The following is a 22,423-nucleotide window of genomic DNA, read 5'->3' on the forward strand; positions in this document are numbered from 1 at the left end:
GTCTTTGAGACGTTTCTTTAGAACGAGATGTACCTGGTCTAACGGAGACCAAATAAAGACGTCTTTAAGACGTTTCTTTTGAACGAGATTTGACTCGTCTTATAAAGACGTCTTTAAGACGTCTTTTTCTGGTCGAAAGACGTCCGAACGAGCTAGAGACGAGAAAAGACGTCTTTAAGACGTCTTTGTGTTTGCTGGGATGGTTTACCTAGGATACCTGTAGCTACTTATTCATTTGAATAAAGTTTTTAGTTTTTAATCTACTTAATTTTGTCGCCTTTGAAAACAGCAATTCATTAGGAGACGTGTACGGTGTAAGCGCGGGCATGTTTAGCAAGTGTCTTTACTACAGCTACGGGTCAACCCATGCCATGTGAGGGAAATTGGGTAGGTAATGCCAGTGTATACTTAATGTATACATTCCGAACCAGGACCCACATTGATAACAGTGTTTCAAACACTGAAGTGGCTATCCTGTATAAATATTCGGAATAATAATAATAATAATAGGAAATTCTGCTGTAGTCATTCAATACACAAACTTACACATATATAAAAATTCATTAAAATATGTGTTATTATAAATATGTATTTTTGACGTTAATAATAAATCATTATTATAAATTATTATCTAGTAATAAAGAATTTCTCTTTCGATTTAAAAATAAAACAAAAAACAAGCAGATCGAGTCGCAGTACTTATTTTTTTTCAGCCTTCAGGGAGTTCCAGGAAAAATCGAAAGTAGAAAAAATGTTGTTATGTATTTATTGTTCTAAAAATTATAATTAATTTCATTTTTAATACACTGTTCGATTGACCCACACTTAATTTTTTTAATTTAAAACTTACACTCAACATCTGTCTGTTATATTCTACTTTAATATTTTGTTGTAAACAGCTGCAGTAGATCAGTTAACCACCTTAAAGTTGAACTGAAAAAGAAAAAGCGATAAAAAAAGAAGAAGAAAAAAAAAAGAAAATCAAGTGAGAAAATGGTAGTTTAAAAGGTGGGAATTTTATTTCGAGAATTACGCACACTTGAAGTGAGAGACTTCATAACACATAATTCACCAGGTTCAAAATCAAGTGCGAAAATTTGAATTTTTTTAAAGAGAAATGTCTTCAGTAAAACGGATGGCTGTATAAAAGTGAATTGAACGTTTATTTAGCCATATTATTGTTTGCCTCTGTTGTAACACGAAGTCAATCTTAATGCTTTGTCTTGGTGTTTGGGTAACTAAGAAATTAAAAACAGGGTAGGAATTAGCATTGTATTACAATAAATCAATAATTATTACAACCTATTTGAACGCAACATTGAGCTTCATTTTGACAAGCTTTGGTTTCAGCAACTTTAATTTTTAAAATATTTGGCTGTAAACTTTTCAGTCCCTTAATTTTGAACAAATTTGAGACAAAGACAATACTATAGCGAAAGCTCTCTATCTATAGAAATACCAGCTGGACTGAAAAAAGTGTCCTGTCTAAGAGATGGTAGGTACCAGCTTTCAACTTCAACTTCCAAAGAGGTAAAAATTGGTTACAATAATAACAAATTCAAAGACTCGTTAACCCTATGTACCTGAGCTTTTTTGGCCCTTGTAACACCCGGGGGGGGGGCACAAAGTGCCCGCGGGACATAAATCCTGAACCACTGGTGCTTAATTGATGAAACTTGACTCAGTTGGAGAATGTGTTAGTGCAAACGCAATCCAGGTAAAAAAATAATTTGATGACGTCATAGGGATTAGAAATGACGTCACACATGTGAAAAATGGTCATTTTCCCAATTTTTAAGTACGGTTTAATTTCTCGCGTGTTAATAATGATACGGCCTTGATTCTTGGTAGATATGTGGAATGAATACCAAAATATGTTTCACATGAAAAAAGTAATTTTAATGACGTCGTTGGGATAAAAAATGACGTCATTTTGGCCAAAAAATTTCTTATTTTAACGATATAGATACAAAGAGCCGTTCTACCAGAAATATTGATGCTCATGTGATTAAACATGGCATATATGTAGAACAGGGCATGTAAAGATAATCGAGATAAGGAAAACATTATAATGACGTCATTCAAATCTGGTCTGGTTTTTGTCCCTAGTAACCATATAATCACCTTAGCAACACCTTGGTTACCACTTAGTAAATAACCTACATGTAGTAAACATTCTTACATGAATGTCAACGGTTTTCAAAATCCAGAAAATTTACCCCCGTCCAAAAAATGCAATACCCCCAGCAAAGTTCAAAATTTTTTCGAATTTTTTTTTTTTCATCAGAAGCCCTAATAAAAGTTAGGAATAGCCCAAAAATTTTAGCACTTAATCACATGTGTATCCAAAGTTATGCCTAGGTAAAGAGGCCGCGGGCACTTTGTGCCCCCCCCCCCCAAGTATAATAGGATTAAAGAAATACAAAAATAGTTTTTTTTTATTATGATTTGACCGTCATATCATGAGGTTCTCAGAGAAGTTCCCACCCTAGAGATTTGTCCGCTATATAAAGAATATCTGCTATAAACAGGTTTCAGTGTAATATTTTTTGAAAACTATTTTTTTACTTTATTTACTTAGATCAACCTTTTTCTTGAGATAGACAGGTTGTTTTTAGTTTCGGTTCCTATTAAAGTATCTTTGACTAATTTTTTTTACAAGAATTGTATCTCAAAAACAAATTATATGAAATTAATTTTGAAAACAACGAATGTTCTAACATGGGATGTTTAAAATTTCAAAGCAAAAAAATTTTTGGATTAAAAATTTTTGTTCGAAATTATCAACACTTTAAACACCAACTAACTTGAACAACACTATTTGAAGTTGGGGTCAAATCGTTTTTTATTGTTTTCTGTGTGGGCGGTAAGTTCTCATATCACATGTGTTGTTTTCGAAAAAAAATTAATAAATAGATATTTGTGTTGAAATTATTTTTGTAAATGTAAAATTGAAACTTATTAAAAATTAATAACTTATGCAATATCAAAGATGAAAGATATAATTTGGATATAATTTTTTCTTTCTTTTAATAACTATCTCGAGAGAGAAAAAAGGAAAGAAAAACAGCTCATATTCTTTATTCGTAAAAATAAATTATACCGCGTTAATTAAATGAAGCACGTTTTTGTCTTAAACAACCCACTACTGTGCCCGGTTAGGCGCCTAATTCCGGATTAGCGCCAACCTCCAATAACCGTCCATTAAATGTGGCGATTCTATCCATATGAAAAAATGTTCGAACTAAAAGTTTTTTATTTCTTTTACAAATGAATATTATTTTTTTGTTTCCAATTATTTTATTACATTTGAAAAATATAATTCGTATTTTTACTTTGGCCAAAGTGCGATCCTGGGACCTGGTAACAAAGATTCAAAATTAAAGTACTTTACAATCTGTTCCAATAGTACTTGTGAACACGTCAACAAACTTTAAAATATGTTTGGTAAAAAATAATCCAAACTTTCATGTTTACGTACAGCAGTGTTACGCAATCCCCAATGGGACTCCACAGAGTCTTAAGAATTCATAGTTTATCAAGGCAGCACGTTTTAGCCATGGATATAGTATTACTGCGATCATTCTTAACAATTAGCGTAGTATAACAATGTAAGTACAGTATGGTTTGGTATAGGATAGTGCAGTGCAGTGCAGTGCAGTGCAGTGCAGTGCAGTGCAGTGCAGTGCAGTGCAGTGCAGTGCAGTGCAGTGCAGTGCAGTGCAGTGCAGTGAGGACTACAATTTACTCAAAACAAAACAACTAAAACCCTTCGAATGACTAAGCGGAATCCATCATGTCATATAATTATAAAATTTGTATAAATACATGATAGCTATCATGTATATCAAGTATGCTGTTCTTAAATCAGAGCATATTGCGCTGCCCGGCTTTCAGTATCATTGAAAAAGTCCCAGGGTTAGTCCGTCCTATACATTCCGGTCCTTAGCTTATCACCTTGCATTACCTGGAGATCGCTAATTTACGCACCCTTCACGCAAAGTAAAGATCCAATTTCCATTTTTAACGAAATAGAAACTATTATTATAGTTCATCTCCATAATATTAATGTACTAGAATGTTTAAACTAAGCGTTGTATTATCAATGCTTTTAAGGTGCAAATTTATATTATTTATTTATTTATAGAATTATCAACAGAGTAACAATCTCAAGCACCAACTAGATTTCCGTGTGAAATTTTGCTCTGTTAAATCTGCAAAAAAAATAGTATTAACACTCTTTGTATTTTAACTTTTATGATATCTAAATAGCCGCTACACATCTCTCACAAGCATAAATTTTATAAGCATATATAAGCTGAGATTCCACAAGATTTAGGCATACGACTGGCATATTTTAAAACTTGATAAAATATAAAATAATAAAAAAAAATATTGTACAAAATGAAAATATGAAGAACATTAATGTTTCTTTCTAGAACTTAATGAATTTGGAATGTGTAAAATGTAAAATGTGTTTTACTAATTTTCTATGTTAATAAAGGAAGGATAATTTGTGATCAATTAGCAGAAATAATTGAAATTCTGACAAGGAAATGTCTGGCATTTTGACAAGGGAAATTCCCTCTTTTAAAAGCATATAATTACTATACTTAATCACATACTGGCAGCACTAAGCATGTGTTTTAAACAGATGTTGCCTCTTCAATCCCTAGACGCATTGTATTTGGAAAGAGGGCGGAATTTCAAATACTGCAACCGCAAGCAATTAAGAACTTTCCCACCGCGAACTTTGTTAAAATTCACTATCTTCACAGCGGACTTGGGCTTGTACTACTTGGTTAAATCCAAAAACTTAAAGGGTGCTAATATTTGCTATCGTCAGCACGCTCCAATTCCACGATATTTTGGACTTGTCAAAGTCGATTGTTTCATAATGCGGACATTGTGAAAATTGCTGCTAGCGATTTTTTGACGTTGATTACTCGGCCTATTCATCTCTTCCTAAGTAAAACGTTTGAAAAGTAGCTACCAGCTGCAGAGCACTGACCAAGTGATACTTGCTTCGAAAGAGTTACAAAACGGACAATTTCCCCAATTATGTCCAGGTTTGTAGGTATTTTTTACAAGAACTACGAAACGATTTAAGTAAGTCATGGCTATTACTCTAATCCTTGTAGAATCTGAAGAATGACGCGTACTAAACAGACCACCCAAGTCAAAGTGTCCAAAGATGCCAGAAATTACGCACGATTCACACGTCATAGGTGTCCAGACAGCTTATTTGTAAATAATCGAGGGGAAGTAGAATGAACACGAAAGTCAGTACTGACTTTATGTGACGTATTTTTGCCTGTTTCTCTAACAATAAGTCTAGTTGGCTAATTGGCTAATTTATTTTCTTGCAAACTGATTGGATTCAATAGTTTCAATCTATTTTTGGATGTTAATGAGAAAAGATTATTTTGTGTACAGTATGTATAGAAATTTTCACTATCGTTATTTGGATTTCGTGTAGGGTTTGTAGCTAAGGTATACAGACAACAGCCGTTTTGTAGTTCCTTTAACTTCTTCAATAAAACACGAAGCCTTAAGTGACTCACTTTATAAAGTTGTTGCATATTAACAAACACATCTGATCAATTGAAGTCAATTTTTCTTTTTCAACAAATTTCTTTAAAAGGCCGATTTCAGAAAGAACATTTTTATTTCTCACTGAAGCTTTGTGTGTACCGTTTAAAGTTATTCCGCTCATAAATATTTCATTGCATTTACGTAAAGATTCACGTTTATTCCTAAAAATAACATGAATCGTGAAAGTCAGTCACCCTGAGAAGAAAAGTTTTTATGATTACGTAACTATATATATATTTACGTCAAATGAGTCTCGCAAATACAATTGGCCTGGTCTGGGAGTAGCCGTTTTTTGACCGCATTTTTTTTTCTTTTAAAACCACTTTCAATACTCTTAAATTTTCCCTGAAAAACAAGTTGGTTTTATACGAAAGAACTTAAATAGATGTCTATCACTCTTTTCACCATTTATAGATATCTATATAGCTTTCAGAGTTACGGGACTTGGAAATTTGGTTAGTTATGAGGAATCATGACAGAAGAAGTTAAACAGAACCATATTTACATCACGACATACCTGATTAACCCTTAAAACAGCAGCTCATTTACATCATATACTTGATGTCATGCATTAATTAGCATAAATATATCAAAACCTTTTAAGTCAAAGATCTTGAGAAGCGATCAAGATTGCTCAAACACATATAAAGTTTCTTAGACAACTTTTCCACATCTTGCATATGAATCCAATTTAGTTTTTCGCAGGAGGTAAGCATTGATTAAAAATTAGGCGAAAGTTTTGTCAATATTCAATCTATTCAACGCATTTAGCCTTGTTGATGAAGTTGATGGCCACTTAGAAATGACGGTTCAGGGGCCATAAGACCCTGGGTACGAGGTTGATCAATGTTGTTATTAAAACTGTTAAAAAAAAGAATTCTTGGTGCTGATTCACACTTACAAACTTAAATAAAACGAGTCAAGAAATTTTTTTTTCGATTTTAGAAAATGAATATTTAAAAATTTCTTTTAGGCCCAAACATGGTCTTTCACCACATTAAAATATGGCACCTCTACTGTTATTCTTCTGTCCACAGCCGTCTGTTTAAATTGACATAAATCTAAGCGCGACTACTGTTAAAAAAATTTAGTTAATGACAGTATACTATTCAGGAGGTTGCTTAATGTTTATGCTACCCATTTTAAAATACTTAAAGATTTTGTTATTATTTATTAGAAATGTTTTGTAAAGCTACCTAATTTCTATTATCGGTTTAAAATAACTATTCATCTCAAAGATCGTGACACCCACGTTGATTGTAGTCTTCCCTGCGATGATGTTACACAATATTCTGTGTGTAAATTCATTGTAATTATATTTATTAATATAACAGTATTTTAGAATAAAATGAATGAAAAAGTAACATATTTTGAAAATAATCAGGTCAACATAACAGCTGATAAAAACCATGTCTTTGCCATGGGTAGTGGAAACCAGGCGTACAAAAAAGCTACTCATTCAGGCATGAATAATGTACAAGAATGTGAAATGTTAGTTGTCGTATTGCGAAATAAATTTCATTGAGCAGTCGTTGTGCAACTGCAGAGCTTGTTTATGTTTTATTAAAATAACCATGAACCTTACCCCCGGTTTTATCTTCCACAATATGGTGAACTATAGAATGAACAAACGTGCGTTTATTAGCTGAATTATTTATAACTTTATATTTTACATTGAGAGTCTTCTTCAGCGTATGGCCATACAAAATTATCAAAATATTTAGCCTGTCGCAATAAACTTTTTATGGACGGGGGTATGAAGTGAGAACTGCTGTGAAAGCTTCTCCACACAAAAATACTTAAACGATTTAATTTTCGACGGTAGTAGACGCATCATGTATGATTATAAAGGTATGGAGTTTTTTTTATCATTGTGTGTATATTCCCCACAATAAACATTCGCTAATTCGAATGCTGATTGATTCGAACACTAGTTAAAGCAAACGAGTTTTTAAAAAATTCGTGTGTTCGGTTTACCACAGGCAAACTCCAAGCATTTTTGATAAACACAACATGCGATATTTACTAGCTAAGTAGCTATAAACCTCAAAGTTTAGTTCAAAACACACATTAAGGGAAGTTCAACAGACAGCAGTTTCATTAAATTCGCAAAATTTACGCTATATAAAGTCACGTCTTTGATTTAATGACTTAATACTGCAGTCTAGCCAAAATCAAATAACCCTTTCTTCATGAGAGCCAGTAAACTCTGGCTTTAGGCAGTCAGCAGTTCCTATCCTTATGAACCTTTCTCAGCTTAACTTCAGAAAGCAGCCTGTTTTCATTCTCAAGGAAATTATTCTCAAATTTCTTTCAAAACCTTTGTGTTTATATGAATAGACGTTCTTGTTGCTAATTGAGCATGTAAAATGCCTTTATGAACAATCAAGACAGAGAAAAGAAACGACCACAAGCAGTCGTTAACTTGAGAGGGAATCTGGGAGAGAATTGTTTCGTGTATTGTTCTTTTAAATGGCAAAACTTCGGCTCAGGTTGTTGATATTTTGTTTTTAAAGTTCAGGAAAAGAGACTCGCCGTTTTAGAATTGTTCTTACAAAAAAATTCTGAAATGTGTAATACGCCAAAAAAGATCTTTATGAAGAACAATACTATATATATTATTAATCGACACCACAGAGTTTATACTTTTATGGAATTTTTTTCTGGCACGAACAATTTTATCATAACAATAAGGCTGTAAATGGTTAAATTACAAGAATAATAAAGAATAAAGGTCAGGCTGAAATCTTTCATGCAGGAAACATGGAAAATACACCTTTAAAACTGGCAATCCAAAACAAATAAAAAATGTTTAAGGTAAAAAAAAAAAAGAACAATTTCGGTGTGAGCTTAAAAAACTGACTTCATTGAAAAGCCAAATTTCCTGATTCTGATAAAAAAGTAGCTAACACTATAAAAAATTAGTATGTTTTAAACTTTTAAGTACCTGGCCACATGCCAGTCCTGGCTGTCTCTAACTGCATTTAATGATTGCATGTCTCAGATTCTGTTTTAGTCATCTGTCCACTGATAAACAATAAAATAGACCACATTTTATTTCATGTTGTCAAGTTACTTCCTCTAAAAAAGATTATGCAATCAAAGGGTTTCTTTTACTTTGAAGTTTCCTCCAAAGAATATTTTTATAGAACAACAATGGACTACAGACGAGACGTTTCTTTGGATTTTTTAAGTCTGAAAATTCTTTTCAAATGTTTTTATGAATGTAATAACTCAAGCAGGCTTTTTTTTGTTAGGGTCAGTGTTGCCATCAATACAATGTCATGCATCGTTAAAGTGTTTCCGCTGCTTCAAATTTCGACCAATCAAAGTTTTACATTTTTTACAATTGGGCGATGTTATGAACTTTGGTCCGAAATCGCCTAATACATTTCACGCCAATATTAATTTTTCTTTGCAATCGTCAAATTATTTGGCTCTAGAACAGGTACAAACTTCTCCATCATACTGTACCCAACTCCCTTCCCATAATAACCCTATTGTGTCAAATTTATAAATAGGTAGGGCAAGTGGTCGAGATGACACATTCTCAAAATAGACTTACTCTAATGCGGGGAATAACTTATAAAAATTTAATTTTCGCAAAAAATTATTGAATGCATCAATTCTACTTATGTTCTTACTTTTTTAGATCTTTCAAGTAGCAAGTCTTCTTTGATGTGTTTTCCATTTTCAATCTACGCAACTTGTTGTTCAGCAAGAAACTTCACTACGGCTACCTTCAGCATCTCCAAAGTTGTATTAGATGCTGACGAACAAAACACGTATCAAACACCGTGGGAACACCAACAAAAATATATCGAGAAAAAGCGTGTCAGACGAATATGCATTTGTTGGTGTTGCCTTTGCAAGTGTTTTTGGTAAGTTTATATGCTGCGAATTGAAGTTTTTAGTTATGACTAAAGAAGCCTCAAGAGCTCTTACTAGCTAACTTCTTCGTACAAACATGGATATTCATTCGTCCCTGGAGTTTAAATAACTTTACTTATATGATTCTATGAAGGTTTAGATATTCAGTACACGATGCAGATTTTTGTTAAAAGGTTTGTTTCATTCATTGATATGAAATTAGACTTACTTCTTGTTTTAGTAAACCGATGAACAATCGATTACGACGTCGCGTATCGAGTTCGATCGAGAAACGAGCTATGTGTTATAAACAACTTATTGAAATGACAAGGTCAGTTCTTTCTAAATTCCCAATTGCGTCGCATTCTAAAAAAGGTGGATCAAGATACTTAAAATGTCACCCACATCATTTAGTACTTTTCTAATAAGAAGAATTTGTGGACGAGTGATTAAGTTAACTTTTTTTTGTTATCCAAAGGGCGCGGTTAGGGTTAGGGTTAGGATTAGGTTAAGGTTAGGGTTAGGGTTAAGGGAAGACAAATGCAGAACTGTCGTTGCAATTCCTAGGGGTTATTCTTTTTGGCAAGTGAGGGTTAGTTACACAAAAAAGATGTATGTATGTTTAGTCCATATACTTTAAAGCACTGGAACCACATGAACAGCAGTGTTTTGAATACTGAGCTAACATCGTGCATGAATAAGCAGAAATAATATTAAGAGCTTCAAAAATTCGAACTTCCGACGTTTCGTATAATACTAGTAACTACTTTGTTTACTTATTTTTTACTTTATTCGCTCCTTAGGCCTGGTCTTGAACAAGTAAAAAAATGGGAAAATAATTTCGACGCGCTCATTCAAGACGATAGTAAGTACTATTGAGTTGCTGTTAAATTTTTTCTGCCAATATTCGCCAGTGTTGCTAGATCATATGTTTTTTCTTTACAGCTGGTAAAAAACTATTTTCAATATTTCTTCAACAAGAACATAGTGAAGAGAATTTAACTTTCTGGTTAGAAGTTAATCAACTACGAAGCATGGAAAATCTAAACGAAAGGAAATTAAAAATGAAAAAAATCTACTTGGAATATTTGAAACCAATGGCAAGCAATGAGGTAATTTTTCGTGTTCTTTATAAGCAGCTAAGATGCTGAATTTCTTCGCCTTAAACTGGAATAAAAAATAGGCAATATACTGGACAATATTCAGGTCTCAGAGCCAACAGTTTTTCCTCACTTAAAAATCTTTTTAAATTGCGTTTAAAATTTAAAAGTCTTCCACAATATATATCAGCATATAAACAGCACTTAGTTTGCCTTGAAGAATGTTTTTTATGTCATATGTCCACTACTGATAGACATTATCAGCAGGGTCGAGGTTGGGTTCCAGACGACAGCACTGTGTCTGTGGAAAACTAAATGCAAGCACCTAAAAGGTCAAAAGATGACCCCAAACTAAAGCTGTTTAAGGTTGTACTTGTGCTGTCATTATTGCTATTCTTATTCTCATTCTTCGTTTGCTGTACTGTTGCTATTGCCATCATATTCTGTTTTAACACAGATCAACGTAGCTGGCACAGTACGAAAAAAAATTGAAGAGGAATTACAGCACAATCCTAACGAACATGTTTTTGATGTCGCACAAAACCAGGTAAGATTATGACCACACAACTTAGTTCAACATTGTTTTACCTGCATTGCCTTATGGTCTATTAAAAATTATTTAGGTGTATTTAATGATGCATCGACAAAGTTATCCACGGTTCCTTTCATCAGACCTTTACCATGCAGTAGTACAAGGAACCTACGCTTATCAAAAAGCTAGAGATGCTAGCTAATACCTGAGTATGATAGCTATTACAGATCCAAATGATGTTTGTAAAGTTGCTGCGCTGGACGCATTATCGTAATTTACCCCAAGAAAGACACAGGCATAAAGTAGTAGAAGATGTACTGTTTCTAGTCCAATGAAATAATGATATGACATTTCCCCTGTGAGACAATTTTTGTTTTGTTTTGTTCTTTTTTGTAATTATGTAAATATATTATTGTAAATTATCTTTCAATAAAAACGTTGACGTTGTATTGTTGTTTTGCATTGCTTTAAGTGCATTATATCGTTTATACTAGTAGAAAAAAAAAATCTTCTTTGTCCTTGACATAATCCAGCAATACTAGTCGTTAACCCGTGGAAAAATCCACGGATTTCCCGCCCTTTATTTATGGCATTTCGTGTTTCCGTAACACGGCTCTTTCTTCTCGACACTTTGCATCATTATTAATTTCTCCCTTGTGAGACACAAGAGGTTCGAACTCGTGTGGCTGTAGCTTTGTAAAGTCTTTTTCATGAAGAGAATTATCCGATTCTAAGTTAGTTATAATCTTCGTCATTATTACAAGACGTCTTATCATCGAACAATGTAAACAGTAATTAAACAAACTTTTAGAAGGTGTGCTGCTGAGCTTACGGACTTTCTGCACGATGTGATGTAAGCTTATTTATTCGGACCTAGTCCTCTCGACTTTACGCGGCCTTGCAAATTTATTCAAAATTGAAGATGTTCACAGACCCGATAAAGGTATAAATAAAGATTTTTAACGATTGTAAAAGGTTTATTCTGACATATTTTTGTATTGTCTTATTAAAATAATTTTTTTTCAAATATTTTTCTTTCACTGGAGTGCCCCTTTAAAAATAAAAAAGTTATCAAACAAAGAATAATTATATCGCACTCCATCTTTTATTGTTCTCCATAGTAGTACACAAAAGATAAGCAATCAGATGGAGAGCTGAAATTAACTAAAGCGCGAAAGTTTGGAACACAAGAAACAAGAACACTGAAAAAGACAAAAGACAAAATAAAACAAATAAAATATGGAGAGGTTTGCCCCTTTAGATAATAATAAGTTAGAGAGGATTGTTTTAGAAAACGATAGTCCCAATACCAATAAGGCTACATCAATGGCATGGATTGTGTACAATACTGTAAGTAGAAAAATATATGTTGGTGAGAAAGAAAGTTTGGACAATAATTTAATGAATTTTTGCGTTGATGTTCGTAAATGAATTGTTTTTGTCATCTCATTCCTTTTCAATGATGCATGATAAAAGAGATATTCAATGCGGTAAAATCGGATATCGTGATTATTCGGTTTCGCTTTGCTAATATTCGACTTTGCTACGCGTCGTCGAATATTAAAAGCTCCACTAAATAATTGCGTTGATATTCGTCTTTGCTACGCGTCGTCGAATATTAAAAGCTCCACTAAATAATTGCGTTGATATTCGACTTTGCTACGCGTCGTCGAATATTAAAAGCTCCACTAAATAATTGCGTTGATATTCGACTTTGCTACGCGTCGTCGAATATTAAAAGCTCCACTAAATAATTGCGGATATCCCATTTTTTTATCGGATATCCGCGATTATCTGCTTAATGTGAAAACAGTTTTTTAAGAAAAAAAACGGTTTTACCCCATTACAGCTGCTGACATTCATTGGTCACAAATGTAATTGATGTAATTGAGAAGAACTGTCTGTGTCACTGGCTTAATCTTATTCAGTCTGGAGTGGGAGTTAAAATAATTATTTTCGATATGTTACATCAAAATAAAATAACTACCAAGTATTCAGGTAGCTTTATAGAAGTTTAATAGAGATGCAATATCTTTAATATAACAGGCCTGGTGGAGCCAGGGAGTTGGGGGACCTAAAGAAACTAGCAGTGTGATTTTCCAAAAAAATTAGGTCGAAGAATATTCGTGAATTTCGTCTAAATACTACCACAACTTTTGTTCAGAAAAGTTTATACATATATACCATCATAAAATCTGATAAACACAAGATTGCACATCTATTTCGCAAATAAAATCAGATAGTAAACTAGTCGGTTGCCTTTTGATAAATCCACAGTTTCGCCCGTCGTTTATATACTGCATTTCTTTATTCTGGCTACTGTCGTACCACTTTGCGCAGAGCCGCCGGAAGCTTTGCGCAGAGAAGCTAGGGGACCTGGCGTCAAAACGACAGACGACAGGTTAAGCTGCAAATAATTGAGCGTTAAATGACAAGTTGAGCGCTTAAGTCCAGGTAAACCGCGACTCACATCCAGGTATAGCGTTGTAGTAAAGGTATACAGTTTGTAGAAAAATCTGTAAACCGTTCATAGGGATACAACATTTCCGTTGTATTATATTTTTTAAATATAACTTTTTCCGCAACTATAGCTCAGATAAAAACAGAGATTACAACATATTGTTACCCTGTCAAAGCAAAAACAGAATAAATGACACTTAATTGGGACACTGGGTGGAGCGCTTAGTCCAGGTAAACCATGTTGCACATGCGTATAGATAAAAAAAACTTTATTGCATCTTCGGTTTAAATAAAAACACAGGAAACAGCCTATTGTTACCCCTCCCAGCCAAAACAACCACTAAGCATCTTTTCTTAGTTTTCGTGAAAATAGAAAATGTAAATGCCAGTTTAAATAAAAACATAGCCTTTAGCCTATTGTTACAGAACTGCCTTTTGTATAAGAATTATCGCTTGAGAATTGTGTTGTAGCCAACTGTATTTGACTACTTTTAACTTCTAGCCAGAAGTAGCTAACAATAGCCAAAACCCCAGGTGCAACTGAGTAAAAATTAGACTTGTGAAGATAACAAAAAAATAAATAATGTTGGCATGTTTAATAGCGTTTATATAAAACTAAATGAAAACTTAAAAGGATAGCAAAGGATGCTCCCCTTTAAATCTAAGTTTGTAGCCGATATCATAAAATTGGTTTGTTTTAGAACATATAATATATATATTTTAGAATATATAATATAAACTAAGTGGTATATTCAGAGAATCGTCAAATATATTAAGCCATATTGGTCAGACAATTGTCAAATCAAGTACAAACATTCTTTTTGTCCAACCACTTTGCGAAGACATCTTCAAATATACTAGCCGCATTTAATACACCCAATTCATCATAATGCTTTCCAACAATCATCAACCCCACTGGCAAATCCTTATCGAATCCACAATTCAATGACAACGCCGGATGTCCTGTTATGTTGAATATTGCTGTGTTTTTATTCACATAAAACACACTAGTTATCTTCTCTGTAACAGAGGCATGTTGAGGTGGAATTTCACTTGCTGTTTCTTTCAGTGTCGGCATAATTATGACGTCATATTGGTTTAAGAGCTTGTCATATTCAAATTTCAAATATTGTGCTAAGGTTGATGCCTTTGCATAATGGTAGGATCCATAGTTTTCATGGATGTAGTAACTCATTAACGCTTGTAATTTGACAGTTTCAGCTGTGTCTTTGAAATGTTGCCTGTAGCCATCAAACATTTTTTTAGCCAAGGTGTGAGATTGCATGCCTGAAAATATAAACGAAGTAACTAGATCTTGTAAATGTACACTTAGTTGTAGGAGAAAGAAAACAAAATCATTATGAACGAAAATTTCTAGACGAAAAAAATTTCGGATTTTTTTTGTCCGCAAATTTTTCCGTTCAAAATTTGTGCCTACCGAAAGTTTTTCTGTCTGAAAATTTTAGGTTTTTTAATTCTTTAAAAAAAGGAGCAGTGTATAGAAATTATTTATAGGGTAATCAAAAAATTAATAAAAACTACAGTTTTTGAACTTATTGTTTTCGTTCTTTCCACGAATAATCCAGCTATAATTTGCAATGGTTTCGACGAAGTTGTCATTTATGAGGCTCTATCTATAATGTTTGATCCAAAAGACCTTTTTTTGCATCTCGATTGAATATATATATACAATATAAATGCTTCTAGCCTTCTTTTTGTGTCATTTCCTGTAATCATTACTTTTGAAATTTAGTTAAAACTCGCTTAAAAGACTTTAAATGTTTTGACTTTATAAATCTTGTCCTAAAGTTTTCCTCTGAAAAATTTTGTTTTTAAAATAACACTTTTCAATATTTTAGTTCACAGCTAACTCATACGATTTGCAGGTATACGCTCTTAAGGACTGAGATTTTGAAAAGGAAACTATAAATCTATATCCCTTTTAAATCTGTATGTGATTCAATTTTTATATCTTTGTGGAGTGAAGCACACAAAGAAAAAGTTTTGCCAAACAATACCTGACACGCCAAATCCGCAGCCATTTATCATTGATTCAAATGTACCACTGCCAAAAATTACAGATGTAATATTATCATTTTCTGCATGCTTTGGGAGGCTTGTGTTTTTAAGACAAAGATGTTCTGAATCTTTTAAATGCTTTAAAGATGCATTAAAAACATCCTTTACATTTTCAGCACACAAATCAATTCCTTCTTGAAGAACACCAATGTTAAGCTTTCTTGATGGTTTTACATGTGGGAAGATCAATTTTGAATATTCAGGAACTTGAAATGGTCGTTGACGATAGTCGAATCCATTATCGTAACCTAAAAAAGGAGTAAGCTGTTCCATGTAAAATTAAAGATTCATAGTATTTATTATAAGTATTATAATCTACCCATTGGGAATTTGAATAGTTTAAAAGGAATTGGAAAGCAAAGCTGTTGGGTCAGGAGAAGCTACTGAAATCTATAAAATGAAATATGACAACTAAAAAAGTAACCAAAACGCAACCTTTGGGCTTTTTTTAATTTTAAGTTAAAGAGTGACGATTTCCCATCAAAGAAGCCGTCAAGTTGAAAGTCATTATGGACGAATTTGAGAGGAGCTATATGTTTAAATGATATTTTATTATTAGAACAGTTAATTTATGATGTGCGTAACTGTGACGATTTACGCGTTGTATCGTGTCGTTGTTTGTCCTTCGTGTATCGTCAATTTGTTATATATAGTAGTTTTTAGTGTTTCGTACACGGATAACATTATGACACCTTAAAGAACGAAAAGTAATGTTGCGAAGGCTAACAATTCGATTAGTGAACGGAGGTTCAAATACTGCCAACATTTAAAGTTACTCAAGCACTTGTAGCTAGTAAGTTATTTGTGCGTGTTTGTATTTGTTTGTTTTTATTCATAATTATTTGTTAATGTTTACTAGCCCCACAAGCGATTAAAATATATGTAAGTATCTCCAGTGTGTAGTCTGTTGGCAGTAGCATGGAGTTTAAGAACTTTCGCGGCGACTCCAAATCGTTCTGAGGACAACGTTTTTTTTCACCTCTTTCCATACATATATTTCATTGTTTCTTCTTAATGTTATTTTTTTCGTACATATTATTATTGGCGCAAGTTCTCAAGAACTATTTCACTATTTCCCTAAGTCTTATAATATCAATTAAACTTATATCTCAAACACGTTAAATTCAAACTGATTTATCAATCTATTTTTTACAAAGTTTTGAAAAGAAAAATGGCTGTAATATTTTTGGAAATAATTTGATAACAGCCCATGATTGCATTTAGTTATATTCCAAATAGACTTAAGAGACACGTTAAACAAAAACGGGAAAAGGTACATTACCGGCTATAACTTCCAGTAAAAGAGCACAATCTGCTACGTTCTTTGCCATCGGTCCTAAATGGTCAACGCAGGGAATGACAGGCACTGCTCCAGTGTAAGGTACCAGACCATGTGTAGGTTTCATACCAACGATACCACAGTTACTGGATGGGATACGAATGGAACCTCCTTGATCACCACCTGTCAAAATGAAATTTTTTGTTTATAATTTTTTTTCTATGCCGTGTTTTAATAATAATTTATTTTCCTAGTAAAGCAGTCGTAAATAGTATCGTCATAGTATCTTATAACATTATCTAGGCTATGTTTGGAAGTCTTATTTTTTAATGAAATTATAGAATTTTTGGTGCGCAAAAAAGAGATTTTTATTTTTATTAATTTTTATTTTTGCCCATTGTTTCCATTGTACCTATATATAACTACACTGCAAGTTTTACATAAAACTAGTCATTTTGCCTGGCAGACAGACGTATATGAGTATTGTAATATCAGGTATTTAGACTGGGATAAAATTAAAATAATTCAAACATGTATCAATGAAAAAAACGGCGGAGTTTTTATAGAAAAAATTATTATAAAATGGGTAGCACCAACGGCCTCGCGCTTATTTCGAAATTTATATATTTTTAACATGTGTGCAAGAAATTTCTAAATTGAAATGGTTCCGGCTTATGCGATAAAAGTCGCGGCGCTTTTTACGTCGTAACGGAAAGTGGAACACAACTTTTAGTCCCTTTCACTAAGCTTTTTATTTACGGCGCACTAATAATATCACAGTGCTACTCTTAAGTGGCAGATATCGGCTACCGTACATATATCTACAACATCTTTATTGATCTTAAAGGCTGTTTTTCACTACAAGATTATTTTTCGCAGAAAGGAACGGACAAGAACATAACGGAAACTTTTCTGCTGGTAATTTTCACTTCATAATATTGCGCACATTTCAAAGCAGAAAGTATACACACCTTGCGCAATTCTCACGAAATAAAATAACTTGATTGGCTAATAATTTTGTTGTTTCCTCACAGAACGCAAAAAAAGTTGAACTCAATTCTACTTTGCCTGGAAAGGAACGGACAAGAAAATTTTTTCAGCAGCTTTTCTGTTTCTTCTTAATCCGCTCCACGGAAAATTTTCTTGTAGTGGAAAATAGCCAAGGATACTTAAAGGTCCTTTTCAATAAAAATCACAAAAAAATTAAACCGTAACAAATTGCATTTATTTGACTTTTAACGGTGTTGTTTTACTTTGATTAAAATAAGATTATTTCAAGAATTTCGCGATTATAACATTCATATCCAAACTACCTACAGTATCCTTAAGAACTAGCCGTTAGCCCGTGGAAAAATTCACGGGTTAACGACTAGTTCGCCCGTCCTTTTTATACCGCATTGCGTGCGTCTTGCTACTTGCGCAGCTAAGCTACCATTTTGCGTGACAGACTGACAGACAGACAGACGTATACGGGCATTGTAATATAGACAATATAGATTTTCCAGAAAAAAAATAATACCAATTGCCATATCACACTCCCCAACAGCTACTACGACTGCACTACCAGAGCTCGAACCACCAGAAGAGCACTTAGTATTGTGTGGATTTCTAACTGGTCCATACGCAGTAAAGATGCTACCTCCACTAGCACAAAGATCTTCGCAAGTTGTCTTTCCACAGATAGTTCCACCTGCTTCCAGAATCCTTTGCACGATAGTAGCATCATACTCAGGTATATAGCCCTCCACAACTTTAGAACCATTCATCATGGGAATGTTAGCTACAGCTATGTTATCTTTTATAGCTATTCTTTTCCCAGCGAGTTTTCCACTGCTAGCACCCTCTATATTACACTTCACATACCAAGCATTGTATTTGTTTTCATCACCTTCGGGTCGCACATACTCTCGATTACCTCCATATTTGGATACGTACGAAGGTACTTCTTGATCATCAATGAAATTATATGCCGCCACTGTATTCTTCATAATACTTTGATATTCTTCCAATTCATCTTCATTGCAACCTACTTTGTGTTTTTCGTTTAACTTTTTCAAATTATCGATGGAAGGAAAAGATACCGGGTTCTTTTTCACCGAATGTTCCATCTTATTTAGCAGTTTCACCCTGGCCAAACTGTTGAGCTCAACTTCTAACTTAAAAATAATTAAAAAATGTTATTGTTAAGTTCGGGTAAACAGTACTGTACGAATTAATGTTTCCCTATGGCCATCAGTAAGTTAGTCGATGTGTCTTGACATAAAATTTATATACAGAAAAATGCACTACTCTTACACATGCATCTTTTTAAATCACACTGGTGGGTAGTTAATATATGCAAAATGAGTTTGAAAGGGCGTTTTATAAGAATACTTTACACTGCCATGAACCATGGTAAATACAGTTAACACAGCCGTTTTTTGAAATATTATTTTAATTAATCTCAGTCAACGACGAAAACTAGTTCACTGTATTCGATAAGTGCCTTAGAGCTCGATTGTAAGGTATTTTCATCTCGACCTTGACAAACAGTTGATTAACCACCCATGTAGACATATCTATGCGCGAAGAAAGAAAACACGTGAAACTGTTTTCTAGGCACTTAAAGGACTATCGCATGACAAATATCAGCCTCTTAATACGGACAATCTCCGCTTGGCGAGGATTTTACTATTAACCAGCTCTCGCAAAACACAACTAGCTATCACGTGACCAAACATAACAAACTTGCCTGGCTGACCGGAATCTGGCGTTATAAATGCGAAACTCGGGCACACGGGTAAGAAAAAAGTCTATATGGTTGCTCCTATCTGTTTTTGTGAATGATTAAGGTTATAAAACACATTTTTTTTACAATGAAAAACAAATGACATAAGCAAGGGTGGAAATTGAAAATAAGGTGGAAAATGCCTCCGAGAATACTTGCAGAAGTAAGTTTTTCTTTTTCAACAAAATGTTTTCCAAAAAACTCCACTGGGAAATCCTTATCGATTCCACAATACAATGACAACGCTATTATTATTATTATTATTATTACTATTATTTACCCAGGATAGCCTCTTCAGTTCCTATTGGTACTGCTATCAACGAGGGTCCTGCGAAGGTGGTCCTAGCGCATTTAAAGCTCCCATTTGAGCTACGAAAGTCGTGAAGCACAGCAATCGCTCAACTAGACAACGGCCTAAGATGTCAATCCTATTCTCATGCTGAGCGCTAAGCAGAAAGGATAGATTCACACTTTTATAGTCTCTGGCATGACTCGGCCGGGGTTTGAACCCAAGACCTCCCGCACTGAAAGCGAACGCTCTACCACAAGGCTATCAGTCGGTGTTATGTTAAATATTACACTAGTGATCTTCTCTGAAATAGAAATATGTTAACATGCTCACTTGTTTTTTCTCGTCGGTGTTGTTATGACGGCATATTGCTTTATGACTTCTTCATACTTAAATTTTAGTTATTGTACTATACGAAAGCTTTTAAATAACCAAAATAGCGGGATTTTCTAATTTTTAGCACCATAGCATACAAAAATAGCCAATCATCTACCTTAGAAAAAAGTATGACCCCGCGTTGGCTGCACTTGTTTTGTGGTTCAAAATCTTGTAAAACCCTTAAAAGAATCCGGTAAAATCACCACCTTATTCATAGATACAAGGATCAAAAACGCCGATAAATAATAGGCTTAACTATTTAATATATATGTCTTTCCTGATTTTCAGGAAGATAGGAGAAGGCTATGAAATGTTTTGATGATGACACTAATCTGTTTTTGATGTTCATATCACGTGATGTTCATGTGACACTAATCTGTTTTTGATCTTTATATGTGTCACGTGAGTTTCGCCTCTTTTCAAAGCTAGTTGTTTGAAGAGGAAGGCTTTATTGCTGTTTTTATGATACGCTTTAAAACCGCAAAATTTTAAAGCAAAGAAGACTCTTTCCAGTTTGGTTGGTCTATAAGTGCAGAAGAGAAAAACAAAGTCATAACCACGAATCCAAAAAGTCTTGGTCAAGTCTCCTTGTTTATTAATTTATTGTTTGTCTTTTAGGTCATGTGTACAAGTTCTTAAAATATACCATAATAGCGCTAACTTAGAGAATGCATTTTAGCACTTTACCTTCAAATCTATAATTTGCAGCTTTTTATAAATTGGATTTTAGAAACGATAGGATTTATTTTGAGAATATAAATACATATAGAAGGATTTGTTGTAAGGTTCGACTTGTACCCGGTTTTCTTTGTAATTTCCCGCTTCTTGTCTTTTCACTGAAAAAGCGTCACAGAATATTTTATTTTGACGATAATATGTAGAATGAGAATTTATCTGCACTGGTATAAATTCCAACACTATTTTTTTTGACAGCAACTTTAGATACTTCATTATTTTTTAACTGATTTGTGATTATTTATTAAATTTTGATGTAATCAACTAATTTCAAAATGTGGAGAGCAAAAGCAAACTTTAATAAAAAATACAACATAACTGTCTTCAGTTTCGGTTGCAAATTACGAAATATTTTTTGATTCATTCTTTCAAAAAATCAAAATGTTAGTGAGTTAGAGCGGTTTGCTATTTGATCACCGATATAACAAAGCTATGTGATAAGTTGATGACACAAGCTGTTTCCTATATATTTCATTTTACAATGACTTGTTTAATGTGACGTAGCCAAAGGTTTTGGTATATATGTCAGGTGATATAACGGGAATTGGCAGTTAAGTTTTTAAACTCTACAAAAGTAGGACAGGCGAGTAACTAGTTCACTTGACATTATTCCTTCAACTTCTCGTGTTTGCTTTAATAAATTCTTACATAGAAATACTGAAATGCAGAGAAATTCCAGCATGTTTATAACTAGTCAATTTTTACAGAACTTTCAAGCAGCAGCTCTTCCGACACAATCCTGTCCACACCAAGAAACTTCACTACGGCTACAGTAGGATTAGATGCTAATGAACAAAACACTTACCAAACACAGTGGGAACAGCAACAGAAGAAAAACGAGAAGAAAGGCTCCCGGAAAATAAGTATAAACAAAATTTTCAGGTACTTTGATATCCTATTGTTTTTAAAAGTTTAAAATCCTTTCTTAGATTAAAAACAATTCGTTACGTGCTCTTCTCTGTTAATGCTCTAACTGTCCAACTAAATTCAAAAGTCAACCATATCTAAATTAAATCTTAAGAAAGCTAATATGATAATGATTATGCAATTTCTTTTGTTAACAACGAGTATTGCATATGCAAACGCTATAATTGTTTGTAATTATAAACCTGTTATAGCGTAGTGGGTACTGCTCCCATGGGTATTGTTATCAATGCCGGTCTACAAACGATTGCAGCAATTAGGGAAAACTTTGTAAATAAAACGCCCCTGTTTTAATATGCGACCACTCCCCCCTTAGGAAAAGGGGCGCTTATTCGGATCGGCACGAAAAACAACGATTTTTCCTATGACTATTACTAACGATGATGAAGGTGAAGATGAAAATTTTGAAATTTTA

At 33.5% G+C, this 22,423-nt stretch overlaps 2 protein-coding genes across 5 annotated transcripts; one reads left to right on the forward strand and one right to left on the reverse strand.

Annotated features, from left to right (window-relative positions):
• Positions 1-837: 837 nt before the first annotated feature.
• On the forward strand, positions 838-11,544 carry LOC130628753 (regulator of G-protein signaling 17-like). Of its 3 annotated transcripts, XM_057441756.1 has the most exons (8): positions 838-1,008; positions 8,853-9,043; positions 9,248-9,476; positions 9,707-9,796; positions 10,269-10,330; positions 10,411-10,577; positions 11,023-11,112; positions 11,189-11,544. In XM_057441756.1, the coding sequence occupies exons 3-8, from the start codon at positions 9,274-9,276 to the stop codon at positions 11,297-11,299; spliced, it is 723 nt and encodes a 240-aa protein (XP_057297739.1). In that variant the 5' UTR covers positions 838-1,008; positions 8,853-9,043; positions 9,248-9,273; the 3' UTR covers positions 11,300-11,544. The 3 variants fall into 3 exon arrangements, with proteins under 3 accessions (XP_057297739.1, XP_057297738.1, XP_057297737.1); XM_057441755.1 differs by lacking the exon at positions 8,853-9,043 and having other exon boundaries at positions 839-1,008; XM_057441754.1 differs by lacking the exons at positions 838-1,008; positions 8,853-9,043 and adding an exon at positions 7,264-7,446.
• A 2,079-nt stretch (positions 11,545-13,623) lies between these two features.
• LOC130628752 (amidase-like) lies at positions 13,624-22,071 on the reverse strand. Of its 2 annotated transcripts, none has more exons than XM_057441753.1 (5): positions 21,890-22,071; positions 18,435-19,067; positions 16,919-17,098; positions 15,576-15,884; positions 13,624-14,844 (listed from the first exon to the last, which is right to left on the reverse strand). In XM_057441753.1, the coding sequence occupies exons 2-5, from the start codon at positions 19,021-19,023 to the stop codon at positions 14,360-14,362; spliced, it is 1,563 nt and encodes a 520-aa protein (XP_057297736.1). In that variant the 5' UTR covers positions 19,024-19,067; positions 21,890-22,071; the 3' UTR covers positions 13,624-14,359. The 2 variants fall into 2 exon arrangements, with proteins under 2 accessions (XP_057297736.1, XP_057297734.1); XM_057441751.1 differs by having other exon boundaries at positions 18,435-19,071.
• Between the last annotated feature and the right edge of the window lie 352 nt (positions 22,072-22,423).

This window comes from Hydractinia symbiolongicarpus, chromosome 15 (assembly GCF_029227915.1).
Source record: "Hydractinia symbiolongicarpus strain clone_291-10 chromosome 15, HSymV2.1, whole genome shotgun sequence".
NCBI classification, from domain to species: domain Eukaryota; kingdom Metazoa; phylum Cnidaria; class Hydrozoa; order Anthoathecata; family Hydractiniidae; genus Hydractinia; species Hydractinia symbiolongicarpus.

Coding starts and splice junctions, on each gene's coding strand:
- LOC130628753 (XM_057441754.1), top strand. Junction 10,331..10,410: donor CGCGCTCATTCAAGACGATA/GTAAGTACTATT, acceptor TTTTCTTTACAG/CTGGTAAAAAACTATTTTCA. Junction 10,578..11,022: donor AACCAATGGCAAGCAATGAG/GTAATTTTTCGT, acceptor GTTTTAACACAG/ATCAACGTAGCTGGCACAGT.
- LOC130628752 (XM_057441753.1), bottom strand. CDS start 19,023: ATGGAACATTCGGTGAAAAAGAACCCGGTATCTTTTCCTTCCATCGAT. Junction 15,885..16,918: donor TTTACTGGAAGTTATAGCCG/GTAATGTACCTT, acceptor CTCCTTTTTTAG/GTTACGATAATGGATTCGAC. Junction 14,845..15,575: donor CTGCGGATTTGGCGTGTCAG/GTATTGTTTGGC, acceptor TTATATTTTCAG/GCATGCAATCTCACACCTTG.